At 45.3% G+C, this 17,935-nt stretch overlaps 2 protein-coding genes across 5 annotated transcripts in view; one reads left to right on the top strand and one right to left on the bottom strand.

Moving 5' to 3' along the window:
- The window catches only part of ABRAXAS2 (abraxas 2, BRISC complex subunit), a 29,535-nt gene extending 27,330 nt beyond the window's left edge, over positions 1–2,205 (bottom strand). Inside the window, exon 1 of one of the 2 annotated variants that reach the window (XM_029932761.1) lies at positions 2,107–2,205. In XM_029932761.1, the coding sequence (XP_029788621.1) occupies positions 2,107–2,205 (99 nt within the window). The remainder of the gene's footprint in view (positions 1–2,106) is intronic. The other variant, XM_029932760.1, reaches the window with a different exon arrangement.
- Positions 2,206–10,058: 7,853 nt separating this feature from the next.
- EEF1AKMT2 (EEF1A lysine methyltransferase 2) overlaps positions 10,059–17,935 on the top strand; it is a 29,741-nt gene continuing 21,864 nt past the window's right edge. For 2 of the 3 annotated variants that reach the window (XR_003905785.1, XM_029932758.1), the window contains exons 1-3: positions 10,059–10,192; positions 11,736–11,801; positions 13,064–13,178. Coding sequence is in view for 2 of the 3 variants with exons in the window: in XM_029932758.1 (XP_029788618.1) it covers positions 10,080–10,192; positions 11,736–11,801; positions 13,064–13,178 (294 nt within the window). In the remaining variant the exon portion in view is untranslated. The remainder of the gene's footprint in view (positions 10,193–11,735; positions 11,802–13,063; positions 13,179–17,935) is intronic. The other variant, XM_029932759.1, reaches the window with a different exon arrangement.

The raw sequence follows: 17,935 nt of genomic DNA, 5'->3' as shown, positions 1-17,935 counted from the left end.
GTGGCTCAGTTGGTTAAGCATCCAACTTCAGCACAGGTCATGATCTCACATTTTGTGGGTTCCAGCCCCGTGTCGGGCTCTGTGCTGACAGCTAGCTCAGAGCCTGGAGCCTGCTTCGGATTCTGTGTCTCCCTCTCTCTCTGACCCTCCCCTGCTCACACTGTCTCTCTCTCTGTCTCTCAAAAATAAATAAAAGACATTAAAAAAGTTTAAAACAAGAATAGATTCTACTTTTAAATGGCTGAAAAAAAATAAAAATAGGACTATTTCATGATGTGAAGAGTATATGAAATTCAAATTTCAGAGTTCATAACTAAAGTTTTACTGTGAACAGTCACGCTAATTTATTTATTGTCCTCTGCTGCTTTCTCCGTACAACTGAGTGGCTGCTACAGAGACTGGCTCACAAAACCTAAAATATTTACTATCTGGCCCTTTACAGAAAAACCTTCCTAACCTCAGCTCTACAGAATGAGTGATTTCAAATTAATTTCTTTTCCGGAGAAAACAAGAATGCACTACAAAAGCACATTTTGGATTCCTCAACTTTAAAATATGTAAAATTGAAATTAAAGGAGTCTGCATATGTAATTGTGGCAAAATTAACATAAACAGCTATGGTCATGTGAGATAGAGTTGCAAGCTACCGTTGTGAAAATTTCCATGAAGTCAAGCACCATGTCTTGCAAAGCATAGATATAATAGAATATCTCGAATTAAATTAATAACAACCTAGGTGATATGGCCATGTCACTGCTGTTTGTAGAAAAACCATCTACTTTTCAAAAGGTAACTTATTCTTAACAATACTCTTGTCTTTTGCAAATACTGTGATCTTACAAGGCACTCCTCGAACTAGAGATGTTAAGAAGCATAACTGAAAACATATTTAATACTTCTAAGGACATCAAGAGTATCATAAACAACCTATATATAGAACTTCAATACATTATTAAATACCTGGCTATAGTATCAAAGTCCTTAGTGTCCAGAGACGTGAACTCACTCTGGAAACACCCATCTTGTGTGTATTCCTATCAATCATCTCTACCGGCAACACCCAAGAGATGAAAAGTACAGTAATTTCATGCCATCCAATTTACTAACAGAATCACATCTCTGTGTGATCAGCTTTCATTAATGGAAGCTAAGGTTACAGACCGCAAACTAAATCCAGTTCCTTATTCTGCACTGTACCATTTTGCTTTGTAATGACAACCACAAACCCCCGCACACTTAATAAACAAATGTGAATTAACTCACTATTGACGTCTTTTTATATATCCCCTCCATTTGGTGGGCAGATTACGCATGTACTTAAAGATAAAAGTTCTCTAGTTTCACAAAGAAACTTCCCTCCAGGCGAATGACATTAAAAGACAATTCGTAAAATAAAGACATTGAGGCCGACAGGCTCTGCTCTCCGTGAGCTCCGAAGCCTATGCATTTCCGATCACTCATACGTAGGCCTGTCATTTCCTTATTTCGCTGCGACGAGCGCCGAGGTTTTAGAACATTCGCCAAGGAACGAAAAATGCAACTTCAAGGCAAACAGACCCTACACCTAAACACTCCTGTTTACATTCTCCATTTTCCATCGAGGCGAAGAAAAGCCACGAACGTATCTAACCAGTATGAATAGTGACAGCCATGGTTTCCCTCGTCGCACCCCACAACAACCTGTAAGACCGGCGGGCGGGGCTGGGTGCCTCGGTTCCCAGACTACAGCTCGGTCTCTCGGCTCTCTGCCGACCCCGGGAGCCCCTCGCAAGTCTAGAAGCCTCTCAGGGAGGGGCAGGAGCCCGGTTTCCACTAAGCGACTCCAGACACAGCTGGCTGACAACCGAGACAGATTTGCTAAAAACAAGACGGCTGTCCCAAGAAGGCCAGGAGACGCTAGGCACGGAGTGAGGGCGCCCATCCGGGGGGCGAAGGAGCCCGGGGTAGCGGGCGCTCGCCGGGGGCGGGAGCCGCCCGGGTCACCTGCCCCTCGGGCCAGCCCGGGAGCCCAGGGAGAGCCGCGAGCGGTCCCAGCGTGGCCGCAGACGCCGGCCCGGGACGGAGGCTGGAAGCTCCAGCAGCCGCGGCGGGGGGCCCGGCACCTACGTGGTCGGCGTTGCTGTTGGCGCTGTGGAAACACACAGCGCTGAAGGTGTAGCCCGAAATGGAAGCCGCCATGATGGAAATCTCCAATTCTCCCATCATGCCCCGCGGACGGCACACCGCCTTCCGGCCGGCCCTGCCCCTTGTCATCCTGGGAAATGAAGTCTTCGACGGGTGAGGCCAAGGGGTCGGAGCGCCTGCGAGTGCGCGCTCAGACAGACGCAGGTTTGCGCGGTTGGAGCCCGCCCTGGCGACGGGTCCTCCGTCTCGCTCCCAGCACGCCTCAGCCACTGCCTTTTCTGTATACCCCTTGACAGTTCCCCAAATCGTTTTTTCTCTTTGCAAATGAAAGTCTTACTAATAAAAGCCAACTCAAGAAATGAAAGGAGGCAGATGATTCAAACAAGTGCGTGGTTTGCGTTTGACATAGAAATAACATGATGTTATTTTCATTTTCGTGTGACCACTCTGGCCGCAGCGTGGAGACTAATAATGTGGCAGAGGGGGCAAGGGGAAGGGTGGAACTATAATCCGCAGGAGGGAGGTGACTTGGGGGTGGTTGGAAGTGAAATGGTGGTAGCAGTGGAGGTGGGAAGGGAGTAGATTCTGTAACAAAAGAACACGAATGTAACGAAAAATCACGGAAAGAAGATTGAAACAACAAATTAAAATGTAACAGCCAAAATGAAATATCACAAAATTAGGAAAAGAAGCTCAAGAATCCTTATTTTTCCCTTCGTTCAATCTTTCAGGTTCGAAACTGGACTCCTGATGTCCCGCAGGTCTCCTCCTGCCACGCGTTTTCCAAAAGTTCAGCAAAAGAACTATTTTCTGACTGTTGCACAGGCCCAAAACCTTGGAATCATTGTCCGCCTCCCCCTACCTTTGATCAGTCAGCACAGTCTTAAAAATGTATCGAGAATCCTACAACACCACCAGCACACCTATCACCTATCACGGTGGTCTAAACCATCAACTCCTTCTGGATCTTTCTAACAGACTGTAACTCAAGAGCCCTGAACTGGGGCAGTTTTACCCCTCAGGGGACATTCGGCAGTGTCCGGCGGCATTTTTGGATGTCACAACTTGGCGGAGGGTGCCGCTGGTAATTTAGTGTTTAGACGGCAAGAATGCTACTAAACATGCTACAATGTATAGGACGCCCCCCCCCCCCCAGCCCCATGGATGAGGTTGGGAAATCCCTGTGTTCTTTAACCCCTTCCCTGCCATATGCAATTTCAACATGGCAACTAAATTGGTCATGCTAAAATTTAAACTTAAAATTTAAAGCATGTTGCTTCTTGGTCTAGACCCAAACTTTGTAATGACGTGGCTCCTATTACTCATTGGACTTCCTTTCTTGCTACTGTCTCCTTTGTTAGCTCTGCTACAGCTACACTAGTCTTTCTGCTTCCTGGGCATCCCTATCTCATCCTATCTCTGGGCCTTTGCACTTGCTCTTCCCTTTGCCTAGAGTGTTCTTCTCACTGATAGTTGCAAGGTTTACTCCTTTATCTCTCTGCTCTAGATGCTCTGATGTGGGACCCATACCCCCCTTCCCCACCCTTATGGGACTTAGGATTCTACCTTACCCAGCATCTTCCCCAGCTGGAGAAATAGTCAGCTTTCTCATGGAATTACCCTCCATATAGTGTCATTGCCTAAGGTCACTCCTCATTTTCTGGGTAACCAACATTCAATGCCTCATCAGTGTAGATGGATAAAGGCTCACCTCTTTCCTTCCAACCGGGGGCAATTCCAAAGGGTCGTCTGAGCCCCAGAGTGCCCTGTAGGGGAAAGGTGCTAGCTGAGGTGCTGTTGCAATGGCACTCCAGTCCAACAACTCCCTCCGTCCAGCTCTGTTTGTTTCCCTTGCCCAGTGCTGAGCCTGAAAGCACTCCCTAGTAAACTTCTGTGTTCATCTCAGTCTTAGATGCCGCTTCCCTGGGGATATAACCTCTGACAACCTGTTGTAGGTTTTCACTTAGTGCCACCTGGTCAGAGGATCCTTCCCTCTTCACCCTAACCGAACCGCAGCCCCAACCTGACCTTCTCGATACTCCTTCCCCGCTTTCCCTTCCCCGTTCCTACTTATCACCATCTAACATCATGCCTATTTTATTCATTTCTCAGCATATTGTCTTTGTCTCTCCACTGGTGCACTCTGAACTGCATGCAGATAGGGATGCATCTTTGATTTGCTTACTGCTGGAGTCCAGCATTTGGAATAATGCCTGGCGTGTAGATGTTACCCAACACGTAATTGCATTGCCCCCCAAATGATTGTTGAGTGAGTGCTGCATAAAAAGTGGGAGGCTCCCCCAGAAGATGGTTGTAGGTTTTTAGCAGGTGCTAGAGGGGGACGGAGACAAAAGAAGCTAATAAAGGGAATACGCTCCTTACTAACAAGGTGCCTTGGGTGGCCCCGAGGAAAAGATTTGAGATGCAGGAGAAGATGAGAGAGGAAAAACCTAGATGGACCAACAGCATTGTCCAGGATAAGGAGAAAGAGAAACAGAGATGAGTGGGCTGCAGTGAGATTCTGAACTTTGGGGAGAGATGAGAATACGGTAGGGTATAATATTGTGTATTGGATGCAGTAATTCCTCTGGACTGCCTTCTAATGAAAAACCTTCAGTAAAACTCCCATAGCGCTAGAACACACCCATGCAGTGGTTAGGAGGCAGGCTTTAGAGTAGATGGCTTGGCCTCCGGTGTCAGGTCTAGCACTCACTGTGTGACCTACGCAGCCTCTCTGTGCCTTGGTTTGGTCCTCTGTAAAATGAGATTACTGTCACCTGCCTGAAGTGGCAACCTTGAGCAGTAAATGAGATTGCATGATGGACACTTAACACAGTCGCCAGCACACAGTGAAGGCCCACTGAATGATAGCCATCATTTCTATTGTCGAGGAATAGTTTAGAAGACAAAAGAGATCTATAGGTTCTGATTAGAAAAGACCTCCAAGGTGTGCCTGAGGGGCTCAATCTGCTCCGACTTCAGCTCAGGTCACGATCTTGCAGTTCATGGGTTTGAGCCCCGCATCAGGCTCTGTGCTGACAGCTGGCTCAGAGCCTGGAGCCTGTTTTCGGATTCTGTGCCTCCCTCTCTCTTTCACCCTCCCCTCCTCATGCTGTCTCTCTCGAAAATAAATAAAAACATTGAAAAAGAAAAAAGAAAAGACCTCCAAATATATAACAATATTCTTTTTTTTTTTTAAGTGTTATTCATTTTGAGAGAGAGAAAGGGAGAACCAGCTGGGGAGGGGCAGAGAGAGAGAGAGTCTCAAGCAGGTTCCATGCTGTCAGCACAAAGCCCCATGCGGGGCTCGATCCCACAAACTGTGAGAACATGATGTGAGCCAAGATCAAAGTTAGATCTTAACTGACTGAGCCACCCAGGTGCTTCTATCGCTACAATATTTTTTTTAACATTTATGTATTTTTGAGAGAGAGAGAGAGAGAGAGAAAGAGAGAGAGGGAGAGAGTGGGGGTGAATGAATGGGAGAGGAGACACAGAATCTGAAACACGCTCCAGGCTCTGAGCAGTCAGCACAGAGCCTGACGTGGGGCTCCAACTCTGAACAGTGAGATCATGACCTGAGCTGAATTCACCACTTAACTGATTGAGTCACCCACACGCCCCTCACTACAATATTCTTAAGTGAAAATGCAACTAGCAAACAATGCAAAGGGTAAGATTCCATCTCTATGTATTTATCAAAACCCCCTATGCATTTCTGCAGGTGCACGTATGCAGGCAATGGCCACACTGTGAAGCTGGATCTAAAAGAGACAAGAAAGTCCAGTTTCACTATGCCCAACAGGTAGTAGAGGAAACTAAGACCTAAAAGGTTTCAATTAAGTGACTTGCCCAAGGTCACACCTGGTATGGACTAAGTTGGGATTGAAGTTCAGGATGGCTTGACTTTGTAGTCTGTGATCAGGCAAGAAAATGCAAAGGAAAGGAATAAGGGTATCAGGCACAGAAGGAGAGAAAACCTGGCTGAGTCTTGGAGGCCTCTGTGGAGGAAGACAGGGGAACAGTGGATGGCTGGGACCAGGGAAGGGTCCTAGAGCTGAGCAGCTTGAGGGATGTCTACTCCAAAGATGTAGCAGTGGTTCTAGAGAGTTGTGAGCCTGAGCGGCCCAAGGGAAGGTGGAGTGGTGGGTGAGCCCAGAGGCCAGGGGGGACCGGGAGGAGCTGTGTACCAAGGGTGAGAGAAGGACAGAACAAGGACCATACTCTGCTTTGCCTGATGGCGGGATGGTCAGGGGCCACGGGGATGGAGAACACGGGGAAGAGAGGGTTTGGAGGCAATGGGGTTGGGAGAGGAGGCAGGGCAAGAAAGTTCTGGTTCTCAACAGGTTGAGTTGAACGTAACAAGGGATTTCTAGGCAGCTGCCAGAAAAGCCTGGAGCTGGGGGTAGGGGATGCAATTGGAAGTCAAGAATAGTAAGAACAATAGCTAACATGTGCCGAACACTCACTCTCAGATTTGTTCTGAGCTCTTAACGTGTACAGTCTATTATGTAATCTTCCTAACAGTGCTCTGAAATAGACCCATTTTGAATCCCATGTTATAACTGAAGAAGCCGAGGTAGCATTTAATGAGCATTTACCATGTGTCAGGCACATAGAATTTCACAGGAATTACCATATTTACTTATTTTATTTAAAAATTTTTTAATGTTTCTTTAGTTTTGAGAGAGAGACAGAGTGTGAGCAGGGGAGGGGCAGAGAGAGAGGGAGACACAGAAACCGAAGCAGCTCCAGGCTCTGAGCTGTCAGCATGGGGCTTAAACCCAAAACCGTGAGATCATGACTTGAGCTGAAGTCTGGTGCTTGACCAACTGAGCCACCCTGGCGCTCCCGTATTTCCTAATTTTAAAGTTTATTTATTTTGAGAGAGAGAGGGGGAGAGCGCACCAGTGGGGAAGGGGAAGATAGAGAGGCGACAGAGGATCTTTGTCAACAGCAGAGAGCCCAATGCAGGGCTCCAACTCATCGATGGCAAATCATGACCTGAGCTGAAGTTGGACACTTAACCAACTGAGGCCACCCAGAAGCCCTTATCTAATTTATTTAAAGTTTATTTATTTATTTATTTTGAGAGAAAGAAAGAAAGTCACAAGCAGGCTCCACACTGTCAGCACAGAGCCAAACACAGAGCTCGAACTCACAAACCATGAAATCGTAACCTGAACTGAAATCAAGAGGCAGATGATTAACTGACTGAACGACCCAGGCATCCCAGGAATTAGTTCATTTAATGTCACAGGCACTATTATTATTGTTGTTGTATAAAGATGGGCAAACTGAGGCCCTGTGAAGTTAAAGAACTTGCCTATAATCACACATGACAGGCTCAGGACTCAAAACCTGAGTCCAACTCCAGAGCAGCACCTGCCTACCTCTCTTTTTATTTTTTTATTTTTTATTATTATTTAAAAAAATTTTTTTTACATTTTATTTATTTTTGAGAGACAGAGCATGAACAGGAGAGGGTCATAGAGAGAGAAAGAGATGCAGAATCCGAAGCAGGCTCCACGCCCCGAGCTAGTGGTCAGCACAGAGCCTGATGTGGGGCTCAAACCCACGAACCGTGAGATCATGACCTGAGCCGAAGTCAGACGCTCAATCAACTAAGCCACCCAGGCGCCCCTACCTCTCTTTTTAAAAGGCTCACTGGGGTGACTCAGTTGGTCAAGCGTCTGACTGTCTGACTTTGGCTCAAGTCATGATCTCACGGCTGGTGAGTTGAAGCCCTGTGTTGGACTCTGTGATGACAGCTCAGAGGTTGGAGCCTCCTTTGAATTCTGGGTCTCCTTCTTTCTCTGCTCCTCCCCTGTTCACGCTGTGCCTCTCTCTCTTTCAAAAATAAATAAACATTTAAAAAAATTTTTGAAGGTTCACTTAAGAGCAGGTGGTGCTGGGAAAGCAAGGAGCGGTTTATAAGAAAGAGGTCCCAAACGGCGCTGATCGCTACAGAGGATCAACGAAAGTGAAGCCTGGAACTTGACCTTTGGCTTGCCAGTTGGTAAGTGTTTGAGAAACTCTGACAAGCCCGGTTTCAAAGAAGCTGGAGGTAAGCAGGGTTCTAGGCTGCAGTGATTGGCAGCAGGAGAGGGAGAGGAAGCAACCCAGAGTAGTCAAAGAGCCTCCCCTGCCTAAGTAACGGGCACCTGGTGAGAGCGGCTGTGTTCCTTGGCACATTCCGCCTCTTCCCTGGTGATGGGCAGTTCCACTCGGATTGGACTTCTCTAACCCTCCACTAAGAATCCTGTTGCCCTGGGTGATCAGAGGTGGTGCCCCACACAGCCGACAGGACTAAACAGCCAGAATAATCCTGGAGCCACAGAAAGAACTCTGTATAAACAGAGGGTTTTTCCAGGGCTCCATACCAACAACTGTTTATAGCATTCCTCACACACAGCGAAAACATCTTAAGTGTTGGCAAGACACCAGATCGAAGACGGCCTTATCTTTCATGGATACTTCTTAATTAGAACCTAAAACTTCTTAAGACTTAGTCATATTCAAGCTTGCTTTCTTTAGCATCTAGAGTCTTCAAAAGATCAAAACAACCGCTTGCCCAGGGCAGCACTAAATGGCTGTGGCATTTGGTGGTTTTATTACACTGTAATAAGGTTACTTACGTTCTTTCTTGAGTTCTTTAATCAGTATACATACGGATCCCCATCTGTCTTTTACTGTAGTCTATCACCAGGGATTGCTTGAAGATCTTGGAACATCTTCTATCGGAGGAGATGCACATTCGGTCCTAATTGGAGTTTCTGTTAACTGGAGAGGCAACTGTTGATGCTGTTTACCTCTAGGGACTTACTTGACTTCTGTCTGCTGAGTCAACAGAAACGTAGCCTAGGAAACATTCCATTTGGTTGGAAGGCAGCCTTATTACAAGCCTTCGAGAGCCTGGCCTGGGACATTTGACTGTTCATGGCTGCTACGGAAAATCCTCTAGACTTTTGGCCCATACGATTTCTCACATTATACTCCAGAACTCCCAATGGTAGTCAGACCAAGAGGCAGATGGATCTCAGGTTCATTGGTCGGGAGCAACCTGGTATAACAGGTCACTGTCTATTTCGGGAGTGGTGCACTCCGAAATAGCTGAAACACACAAAAGTTGGGAGTCTTGGACAAGATCAGGTGCCTGGCTTGGGGCACAGCTAAGACAGGCATCTGGGCATCTGAACTCCCAGCACGTTCTTCCACAACACTCTGATCCTCATTTTTGGAGTATTTCTGGGTTTTTTTGGGGGGGGGGTGTCATAAGGCATTTATTTCTCTGGGCATAAATTCCCATGTCCACCAGTGGTGTCAAGTCCCAAGAGAGTAGAATGCTATTTTTAAGGCAGAATCCCAGCTACAAATTAAATTAGCTTTCTGACCAGGAAGCCAAATAACGCAGTGGGCTGTCCCATCTACATGCCAGTTCCGACCACGATGTGGATACATGAGGTGATTTGTGCGTTTGCAGTGAGCAGTATTGGCTCCACCTATTTAGTGGGGGTTTCCCTACTTTTTCCCAAATGCAGTACCTTGAGTAGTCCTGTTACAAAAAACGCAGCTGGGTAACTTTAAATATCTAATTGCCTTTATTCAATGATTCAAGAATCAGGCAACATCCCCTGTAGCAAGAAGAAGGAAGCTCCGAGGAGTTGTACAAAATGGAAGGTTTTAACAGGCCGAATCTGGGACTAGTAAATTACAAATGGAATATTTCAACATATCGAACTAATGTAACTTCGACTGTCAACTATACTTCAATAAAATGATAATTTAAAAAGTAAATTATTTCAGGCAAGGTCCCCTTCCCTTAAGGGAAGAAGCCGGGCCAGGAGCAGTCGAGTGGGCCGCCTCCCGCCGCCTAGAGGCGCCGTCCACAAGTCTGCTCTGTCCGTGCTTCGTCTCTATGGCGGTCCCAACGGCCCTCTGGGTCGCGGAGCGGGATGAACTCTGGCGCGAGCGGCGGCGGCGGCTGCGCTGGGGCCGCGGTGCGGTCCCGAGGGGGCAGTCCCGGAGGGGATGGCTTTGCCCCGTCGGCGCTGGGGACTCGAGAGCAGTGAGTGTGGCGTACGGCGGGGGAGCGTGAGTGGCACCGCCAGGGCTGGGCCCCGGGAAAGGGATCGGGAGGGATATGGGGCCCCGGAAGAGGGGGAGGGCCTTGGGGGCGTGACGCGTGGAAGGTAAGCGAGGGAGATTGATGGGCTGGAGTCCCGAGGGGCCACCCTGTAGGTGGCTAAAAGGCTTTTCAAGGGGTCGATGTGTAAAGAGCACGTGGGTGCGGAATGCTCTCGGAAACTCTAGGGGAGGCCTCGTAGGAGTTTCGAACCCGAGGGGCAGGCTTGGGGCGAGGAGGCGGGGCCGACCGTAGTGGGGATCCGGCACTGCTAAGGCTTAGCGGATGGGGTTGGGATGTGGGAGCTGGAGGGGGTGGGAGTGAAAGGGTGACCCGAGGAAGGAGCGAGGAGATAGTGGGGCATCTTGGGGTAGAAGAAAATGGTCTGACCTTACATCGATGTTCACTAATTATGAACGAATTAATAGATGAATGAACGAATGACAGAGGAGGGTAAGGATGAGAGCTGAGTTGGAGGGGTGAGAGGGAGCGGTGATTCTAGAGAGATGAAAGAGGAAGAGAAGGATGGGGAGAGGGAACTGTACTTAAAAGGAGTAAATCCTAAACATGGAGTTAACTTTTAGGCAGAGCTTATGTTTGGTGATTTCCTTCGTGAGTAACCCACCTAATGATAGAAAATCTTTGTGTCTGCGTGTTTTAGGCAGCGATGTGCTGTGGTGACACTTCGCCTATACAATAGTCAAATTTTGGATTTGTGTTTGGGACTTAGGGATCCTTGAACAAAAACTTGTTTGTATTTTTTTTAAGGTAAACTTACAGTATTTAAAACTTTTTAAAAAATATTTTAATGTTTTATCTTTTTATCTTTTATTTTTTTTGAGAGAGAGAGAGAGAAAGAGAGAGAGCGAGCGAGAGAGCAGGGAAGGGCAGAGAGAGAGGGGGACACAGAATCTGAAGCAGGCTCCAGGCACTGAGCTGTCAGCACAGAGCCCGACGTGGGGCTCGAACCCACGAACCATGAGATCATGACCTGAGCCGAAGTCAGGTGCTTAACTGACTGAGCCACCCAGGCGCCCCTAAAAAATTTTTAAATGTTTTATTTATTTTTGAGAGAGAAACAGCGTGAGTATGGGAGGGTGAGAGAGAGGGAGACACAGAATCCGAAGCAGCTCCAGGCTCTGAGCTGTCAGCACAGAGCCGGTCGCGGGGCTCGAACTCGCGAACTGTGAGATCACGACCTGAGCCCAAGTCAGACGCTTTACCGACTGAGCCACCCAGGCGCCCCATAAACTCTACAGTATTTTTAACATGTCAGAAATTGTAGTGCTTTATCTGTGTAAACTTACACTGCTGGTCTGTGTCTTTCATACTTTTAACACAAGGATGTTAAAGGATTGATCTATGTGTGTTTATTGATAGTACAATAATGTTTTACCGTTGTGTCATAAGTACTTAGAATGTATTAGAAACATATACTCCTAATACAGTTTAATTCAAGAATCTTGCTTTGCATTTGATTATATAGTTGGGATGCTGTCTATGAGAGAGAACTGCAGACTTTCCAAGAATATGGAGATACAGGAGAAATCTGGTGAGTTAGAAAAAATAGTGGAATTATGATTCAGAAGAGTGAGTGAGTGTGTGTGTGTGTGTGTGTGTGTGTGTGTGTGTTTATGTCTTTTAAGTGCTTATCCTAAAGAAAGCCTAAAATTCTTGGGAACTTTGGACTGATTCTGGCTTTAGTGGGTAGATTTAAAGAATCTCTCTCTTCTCCCACTTTTAATGGTCCAGACTTAAATTGGTTGACTATGCAGGTATCCCCAGTCTTTTCAAAATTCACATTATGCCCATTGGCTTTTATGAAAGACTTACAGTAGTACCTGTTTTGCTAACTAAAAGAATTCTGAAGATTTTTACTTTTTCAAAAAAGAATTTTTTTATGTTTGTTTATTTTTGAGAAAGAGAGACAGAGCATGTGTGGGAGAGGGGCAGAGACCAAGGGAGACACAGAATCCGAAGCAGGCTCTAGGCTCTGAGCTGCCAGCACAGAGCCTGATGTGAGGCTCAAACTCATGAACTGTGAGATCGTGACCTGAGCCGAAGTCGAACACTTCACTGACTGAGTCACCCAGGTGCCTGAGGATTTTTACTTTTACAAAAAAAGGTGAAGAGCAAAAATAGTGTTCACCGTTTGTTTTGCATCATGAGCCCTTATAGAGGCAGTGCCCACCACTAACAGCAAGACTGATGGTGCCAAGCTCCTTCCGCAGAAACTACACTCTGCGTCCCACCATCAAGCTGCCATAGCTTTGAACAGTGTGCTTTACCTTGATTTATTTTGTGCATCTGTTAGCAAGATGTGTCTTAAGGTATTAGGCCTAAGAGAGGTTATTTTTGGGGTCTGGGCATGCTCACAAAAGTTTACCACATACATTACTGGTAATTGCTTCTTTGCTCTGTGCCGTTTTGCCATCGGAAAGATTTCATAGCAGTGTTCTACTTGTGGTTAGCAGCGGGGGGGAGCCTGTATTAGGAAATTACTATCATCCTGTGATTGTCTTTATTCAGTAAGCAGTAAAATTTTGAGCTATACACGAGTGTTAGCGCTGATGTAGAGAAACAGTAATAAATAGTATATTGACCTTATCTATTTTATTCTGTTCTCTCCTATTCTTGGGGTGTTTTCTCCTAAGTACTAGTAGAGGTGAAGCTTAAATAGTCACAGATGCTACTTCTTACTTTCAAAAAAGACTTACTTGAGCAAATGGAATAAGCTTCTTAAATGGAATCTAGTTGTAATCTTTGCTCTATATTCCTCTGGTATTTGAGTAACGGATTCTCTGTTTCTAATAGGTTTGGAGAAGAGAGTATGAATCGGCTAATAAGGTGGATGCAAAAACGCGAGATTCCTTTGGACGCCTCAGTGCTTGATATTGGAACTGGAAATGGTGTTTTCTTGGTTGAACTTGTTGGTACTTTTAGTATTCATGTGTTAAAGCCAAATTTTAACGTGAACTTTAAAAAAAAATCTTGAAAATGAGGATTCTAAGCTTGTGAATCTGAAGTAGTGGAGCAGTTGCACCACCTGCTTTGAGAAGCCCTGCGGTACAGGGCGTCTGCGCCCTAGTCTCGGCCCTTCTGGCCCTGACCTTGAGCTTGAGCAAGCCGCTTAATTTCTCCAGGTGTAGGTTCTTTCCTAAAACTTTTGACTAGGTGATCTGAATTGGTTTCTACTAGCTCAAAACTATGGAAATCTGTGTATGAAAGAAAAAAGACTTTTTACATTTCTAGTAGGACAGAAACACCTTAGGTGAACGTATGGTTTGAAAAGTGTATTCTGTCCATGGAACTGAGTTTTGGCACAGGTTCTGCCACTAACTAGACCGTCATCGTTGTGTGTGTGCTCATTGCTGTAGCGTGTACTATGGAGGAAATGCTAACACGCTCCCTCCCAGATGGCTCTACTGTCTTAATTCATACGGATATACACAGAATGGTGCAATCTGTTGAATGACTTCCATGGGCCAAGGCTTGTGCTTGGCACCGGCAGCCTGAAAATCTAGACCTTGTGCTTGAGTGGTTCTAGCTTAGTAGAGGATGGGTGGACGCAGAAGAGTTAACACGGTAGCTTGTTGTGTGCGATAATATTAGATAACTGTGTGTAGAAAAGAGTGATTAGCTTTGGGGAAGAGGGATAGGAAGGGTCTTGGAGGAGCTAGTATTCAAGCTGGGTGGAAATTGCACGGGCAGGTGTAGTGAGAGTGGGTGGGGTGTAAAGAAGGAGAGAATTTCAAGCAATGGAACCAGTGTTTAAAGGCATGAGGGTTTGAGGGTGCTTGGCTGGCTCCGTTGATGGAGCGTGAGAACTCTTGATCTTGGGGATGTGAGTTTGAGCCCCATGTTGGGTATGGAGATTGCTTAAAAAAATTTTAAAAATCTCAAAAAAGGAAGACATGAAAGTTCGAAGCAGCATAGCATGTATTGGGCCTGTAAATAATTTGGTGAATTAGGGGCACCTGGGTGGCTCAGTCGGTTCAGCGTCTGGCTTTGGCTCAGGTCATGATCTCACAGTTCATGAGTTCGAGCCCCACGTTGGGCTCTGTGCTAAGCTGACAGCTCAGAGCCGGGAGCTTGCTTCACATTCTGTATCTCCCTCTCTCTCTGACCCTCCCTTGCTCGTACTGTCTCTCTCTGTCTCTCAAAAATAAATAAAAAATATAAAAAATTTAAAAAATAATTTGGCGAATTAGAATATAAAGCGTGTGTTTGAGATGGACGGAGGTGAGGATTAGGTTAAAGGTAGGAGCCAGCTATGTCATGCCTAACAGGTTAGATTTTACTATTAGGCTGTGGGGAGCCATTAACCTTTTATTTTTTAAATACTTACTTTGAGAGAAAGAGCACTAGTGGGGAAGGGGCAGAAAGAGCGGAAGAGAGAGTCCCAAGTAGGCTTTACACTGTCAGTGCAGAGTGTGATGTGCGGCTGGATCCCACAAACCGTGCAGTAATGATGACCTGAGCCGAAATCAGGAGTTGGACGCTTAACTGACAGGCGCCCCACCATTAAAATGTTATTCGCCCCCCCCCACCCCCACCATTAACATGTTGTAAGCAGTGGACTATGATTAGAAAAATTCATAGTAAATATTTTTGGAGCATCAGGGTATAGCATATATATGTTAAAGTGCACAAATCTAAAGTGTGTGGCTCAGTGAATTATCACAAAGTGAACGCACCTATAGTCACCTACGAACTCTCACCCTGGTCAAGATGTAACATATTCTAGACTCTAGAAACTCCCCGAACTCCCCAGCAATCCTGTCTGAGTCACTCCCTCATTACTCTCTAAAAGTATCTGTTAATCACAGGAGTTTTAACATCAGAGAATAATTTGCCAGTTTTTGAATGTATAAATGGAAGACTCCAGTAAGTGTTCTTTCTAATGTCTTCTCCACGTTCTGTGAGATTCACTCAAGTTGTGTGTAGGAGTAGCACATTCATTTCACTGCTGTTTAAGGTTTTTGGTTTGTTTTTACGAGATTTTATGAAGCTACACCTTTATTTACTTTTTAGTCCGTCTAAATCCTCGAGGGGTGCAGCACTGCGCAGAGTCTGTGGCCGGCGGCTTCAGCAGGAAGGTTGCTTCGGACTTTGGCATAAATCATGCCACTCTTTCCATGCGCACGCGTGACTTTTCCGCAGATTGCTCTGCTTTTGTTTGGTTTGCCACCAGGAATCACTAGGCTCTTGGCTTTGTACACGTGGGCACATCTCTTGCCTAGATGGAATTGGAGTTTCATTTCGAACATAAACACGTTCAATTTTAATTTTTTTAAAATGTTTTATTTATTTTTGATACTGAGAGAGACAGAACATGAGAGGGGGAGGGGCAGAGAGAGAAGGAGACACAGAACCGGAAGCAGGCTCCAGGCTCTGAGCTAGCGGTCAGCACAGAGCCTGACGTGGGGCTCGAACCCACGAACGTGAGATCTGACCTGAGCCGAAGTCGGAGGCTTAACCGACTGAGCCACCCAGGCGCCCCTAAACACCTTCAATTTTAAGAAGAGCGGTGTTCTCCCTGTGGTTGTGGACACCACGCTCATAGCCAGCAAGAATGGCCTTGGACCACAGCCTTGCAGACATATTTGTCATTTCAGGAGTCCTGTTCCCAGCAGGCCTCCACAGGCTCCAAGGTGGCGGAAAGAGAAAGGGCCGTGTAAGATTTCACTGTATTGCAGTTTTATTTATTCATTCTCTTGTTTACCTGTAGATTCTTTTGGATTTTAATAGTTTATTTGTAAAGGCTAATGATTTATCCTTTGATACTAGTCGTTTAAGTAGATTCTTTTAGGTTTTCTTCAATACACAGTTGACTTGAACAACATGGGTCTGAACTACGTAGGCCCACTTATTTGTGTTTTTTTCAAAATAAATATATACAGTACTATAAATGGATTTTCCTTATTTTTTTTAAGTTTATTTATTTACTTAGAGCGAGTGGAAACATGGGAGGGGCAGAGAGAGAGGGAGAGAGAGCAGGCTCCATGCTGTCATCGTGGAGCCTGATGAAGGGCTTGAACTTATGAACCACGAGATCTTGACCTGAGTTGAAATCAAGGGCCAGATGCCTCTCCTTATGATTTTCTTAATATTTTCTTTCCAGTAGCTTACTTTATTGTAAGAATACATGTATGATATGTATACAAAGTATGTGTTGACTGTTATGTTATCCTTAAGGTTTCCAGTCAACAGTAGGCTATTAGTAAATTTTGTGGGAGTCAAAAGTTAAATGCAGATTTTTTGACTGTGAGGGGTGTCCATACTCGTAAGTCCTATGTTGTTCAGTGGTTAACTGTATAATTATGGAGACTGTGAGTAGTGGCAGTTTTATTTCTTCCTTTCCAATCCTTTCTCACTTTGCTTCTCTTATTACACTGTCTATGACCTCTAACCGAATGTTGAAAAGAAGTAATAATAGAAGACATCCTTTTCTTTTTTCCCCCTTTCAGAGATTACTTTGAATATTTTACTGTTAGGTATGATGTTAGCTTGTAAATTTATTGTTTGTTTTTATAGATCATTTAGTACCAGATTAAAGAAGTTTCCTCCTATTCCTCTTTTGCTAAAAGTGAGTGAGTGTGTGTGTGTGTGTGTGTGTGTGTGTTTCTCACGAATCTTGTTATTTGTCAAATGTTTTTTCTTTATCTCTTTGAGATAATCATATGAATTTTCTTTAGGCTATTCGTGTTGGTGAATTACACTGATCATTTTCAAATCTTAAGTGCGTCTCTGGAAGAAACCCAACTTATATATATTTTTGGATTCAGTTTGTTAATATTTTGTTTAGGATTTTTGCAACTCTGTCCATGAGAAAGATGGGGTGATTTTCCTTTTTTTTTTTTTAAATTTATTTTTGAGAGACAGAGAGAGAGTGAGCAGGGGAAGGTCAGAGAGAGAGGGAGACACAGAATCGGAAGCAGGCTCCAGGCTCTGAGCTAGCTGTCAGCACAGAGCCCGACGCGGGGCTCAAACCCACAAACCGTGAGATCATGACCTGAGCCGAAGCCGGACACTTAACTGACTGAGCCACCCAGGCACCCCAGTGATTTTCCTTTTTGAAGTGTTCTTCTCAAGTTTTAGGATCAGGTTATGCCAGCATCATTGAATAAGAATGTATTTATTGAAAGGCTATATTAATGGTTAGTGTTTTTTTGTTTTTCCTTCAATGTTTGGTAGAGGGGTGTCTGGGTGGCTCAGTTGGTTTAAGCGTCGGGACTTTGACTCGGGTCATGATCTCACGGTTCATGGGTTCGAGCCCCGTGTCATGCTCTGCGATGATAGTGCAGAGCCTGCTTGGGATTCTCTCACTTACCTTCTCTCTCTGTCCCTCCCCAGCGTGTGCTTTCTCTTTCTTTCTCGAGATCAGTAAGTTAAAACTTTAAAAAAAGAATTAGAAAAGCTGTTTGGTAGAATTCACTGGTGAAGCCACCTAAATACGTTGTGTTTTAAGGGAAGTGACTTTCTTTTTTAATGTGAACTTATTGAATATATTTATGTAGAAAAGTGGTCATTAAATATATACTTTTATAAGATGAACATTTTGTGTAACTCACCAACCTGATCAAGAAATAACACATCGTTACCACCGTAGGAGTAGTCCCTTTGCACGCCCCCCTCACCCCTGTTCCCTTCTGAAGTTATCCACTATTTTGATGTCTGTCATAT

Source organism: Suricata suricatta, chromosome 2 (genome assembly GCF_006229205.1).
Source record: "Suricata suricatta isolate VVHF042 chromosome 2, meerkat_22Aug2017_6uvM2_HiC, whole genome shotgun sequence".
In the NCBI taxonomy this organism is placed as follows: domain Eukaryota; kingdom Metazoa; phylum Chordata; class Mammalia; order Carnivora; family Herpestidae; genus Suricata; species Suricata suricatta.
Note: the sequence above shows the minus strand (reverse complement) of the source record. Positions and strands in the feature narration are given on the sequence as shown.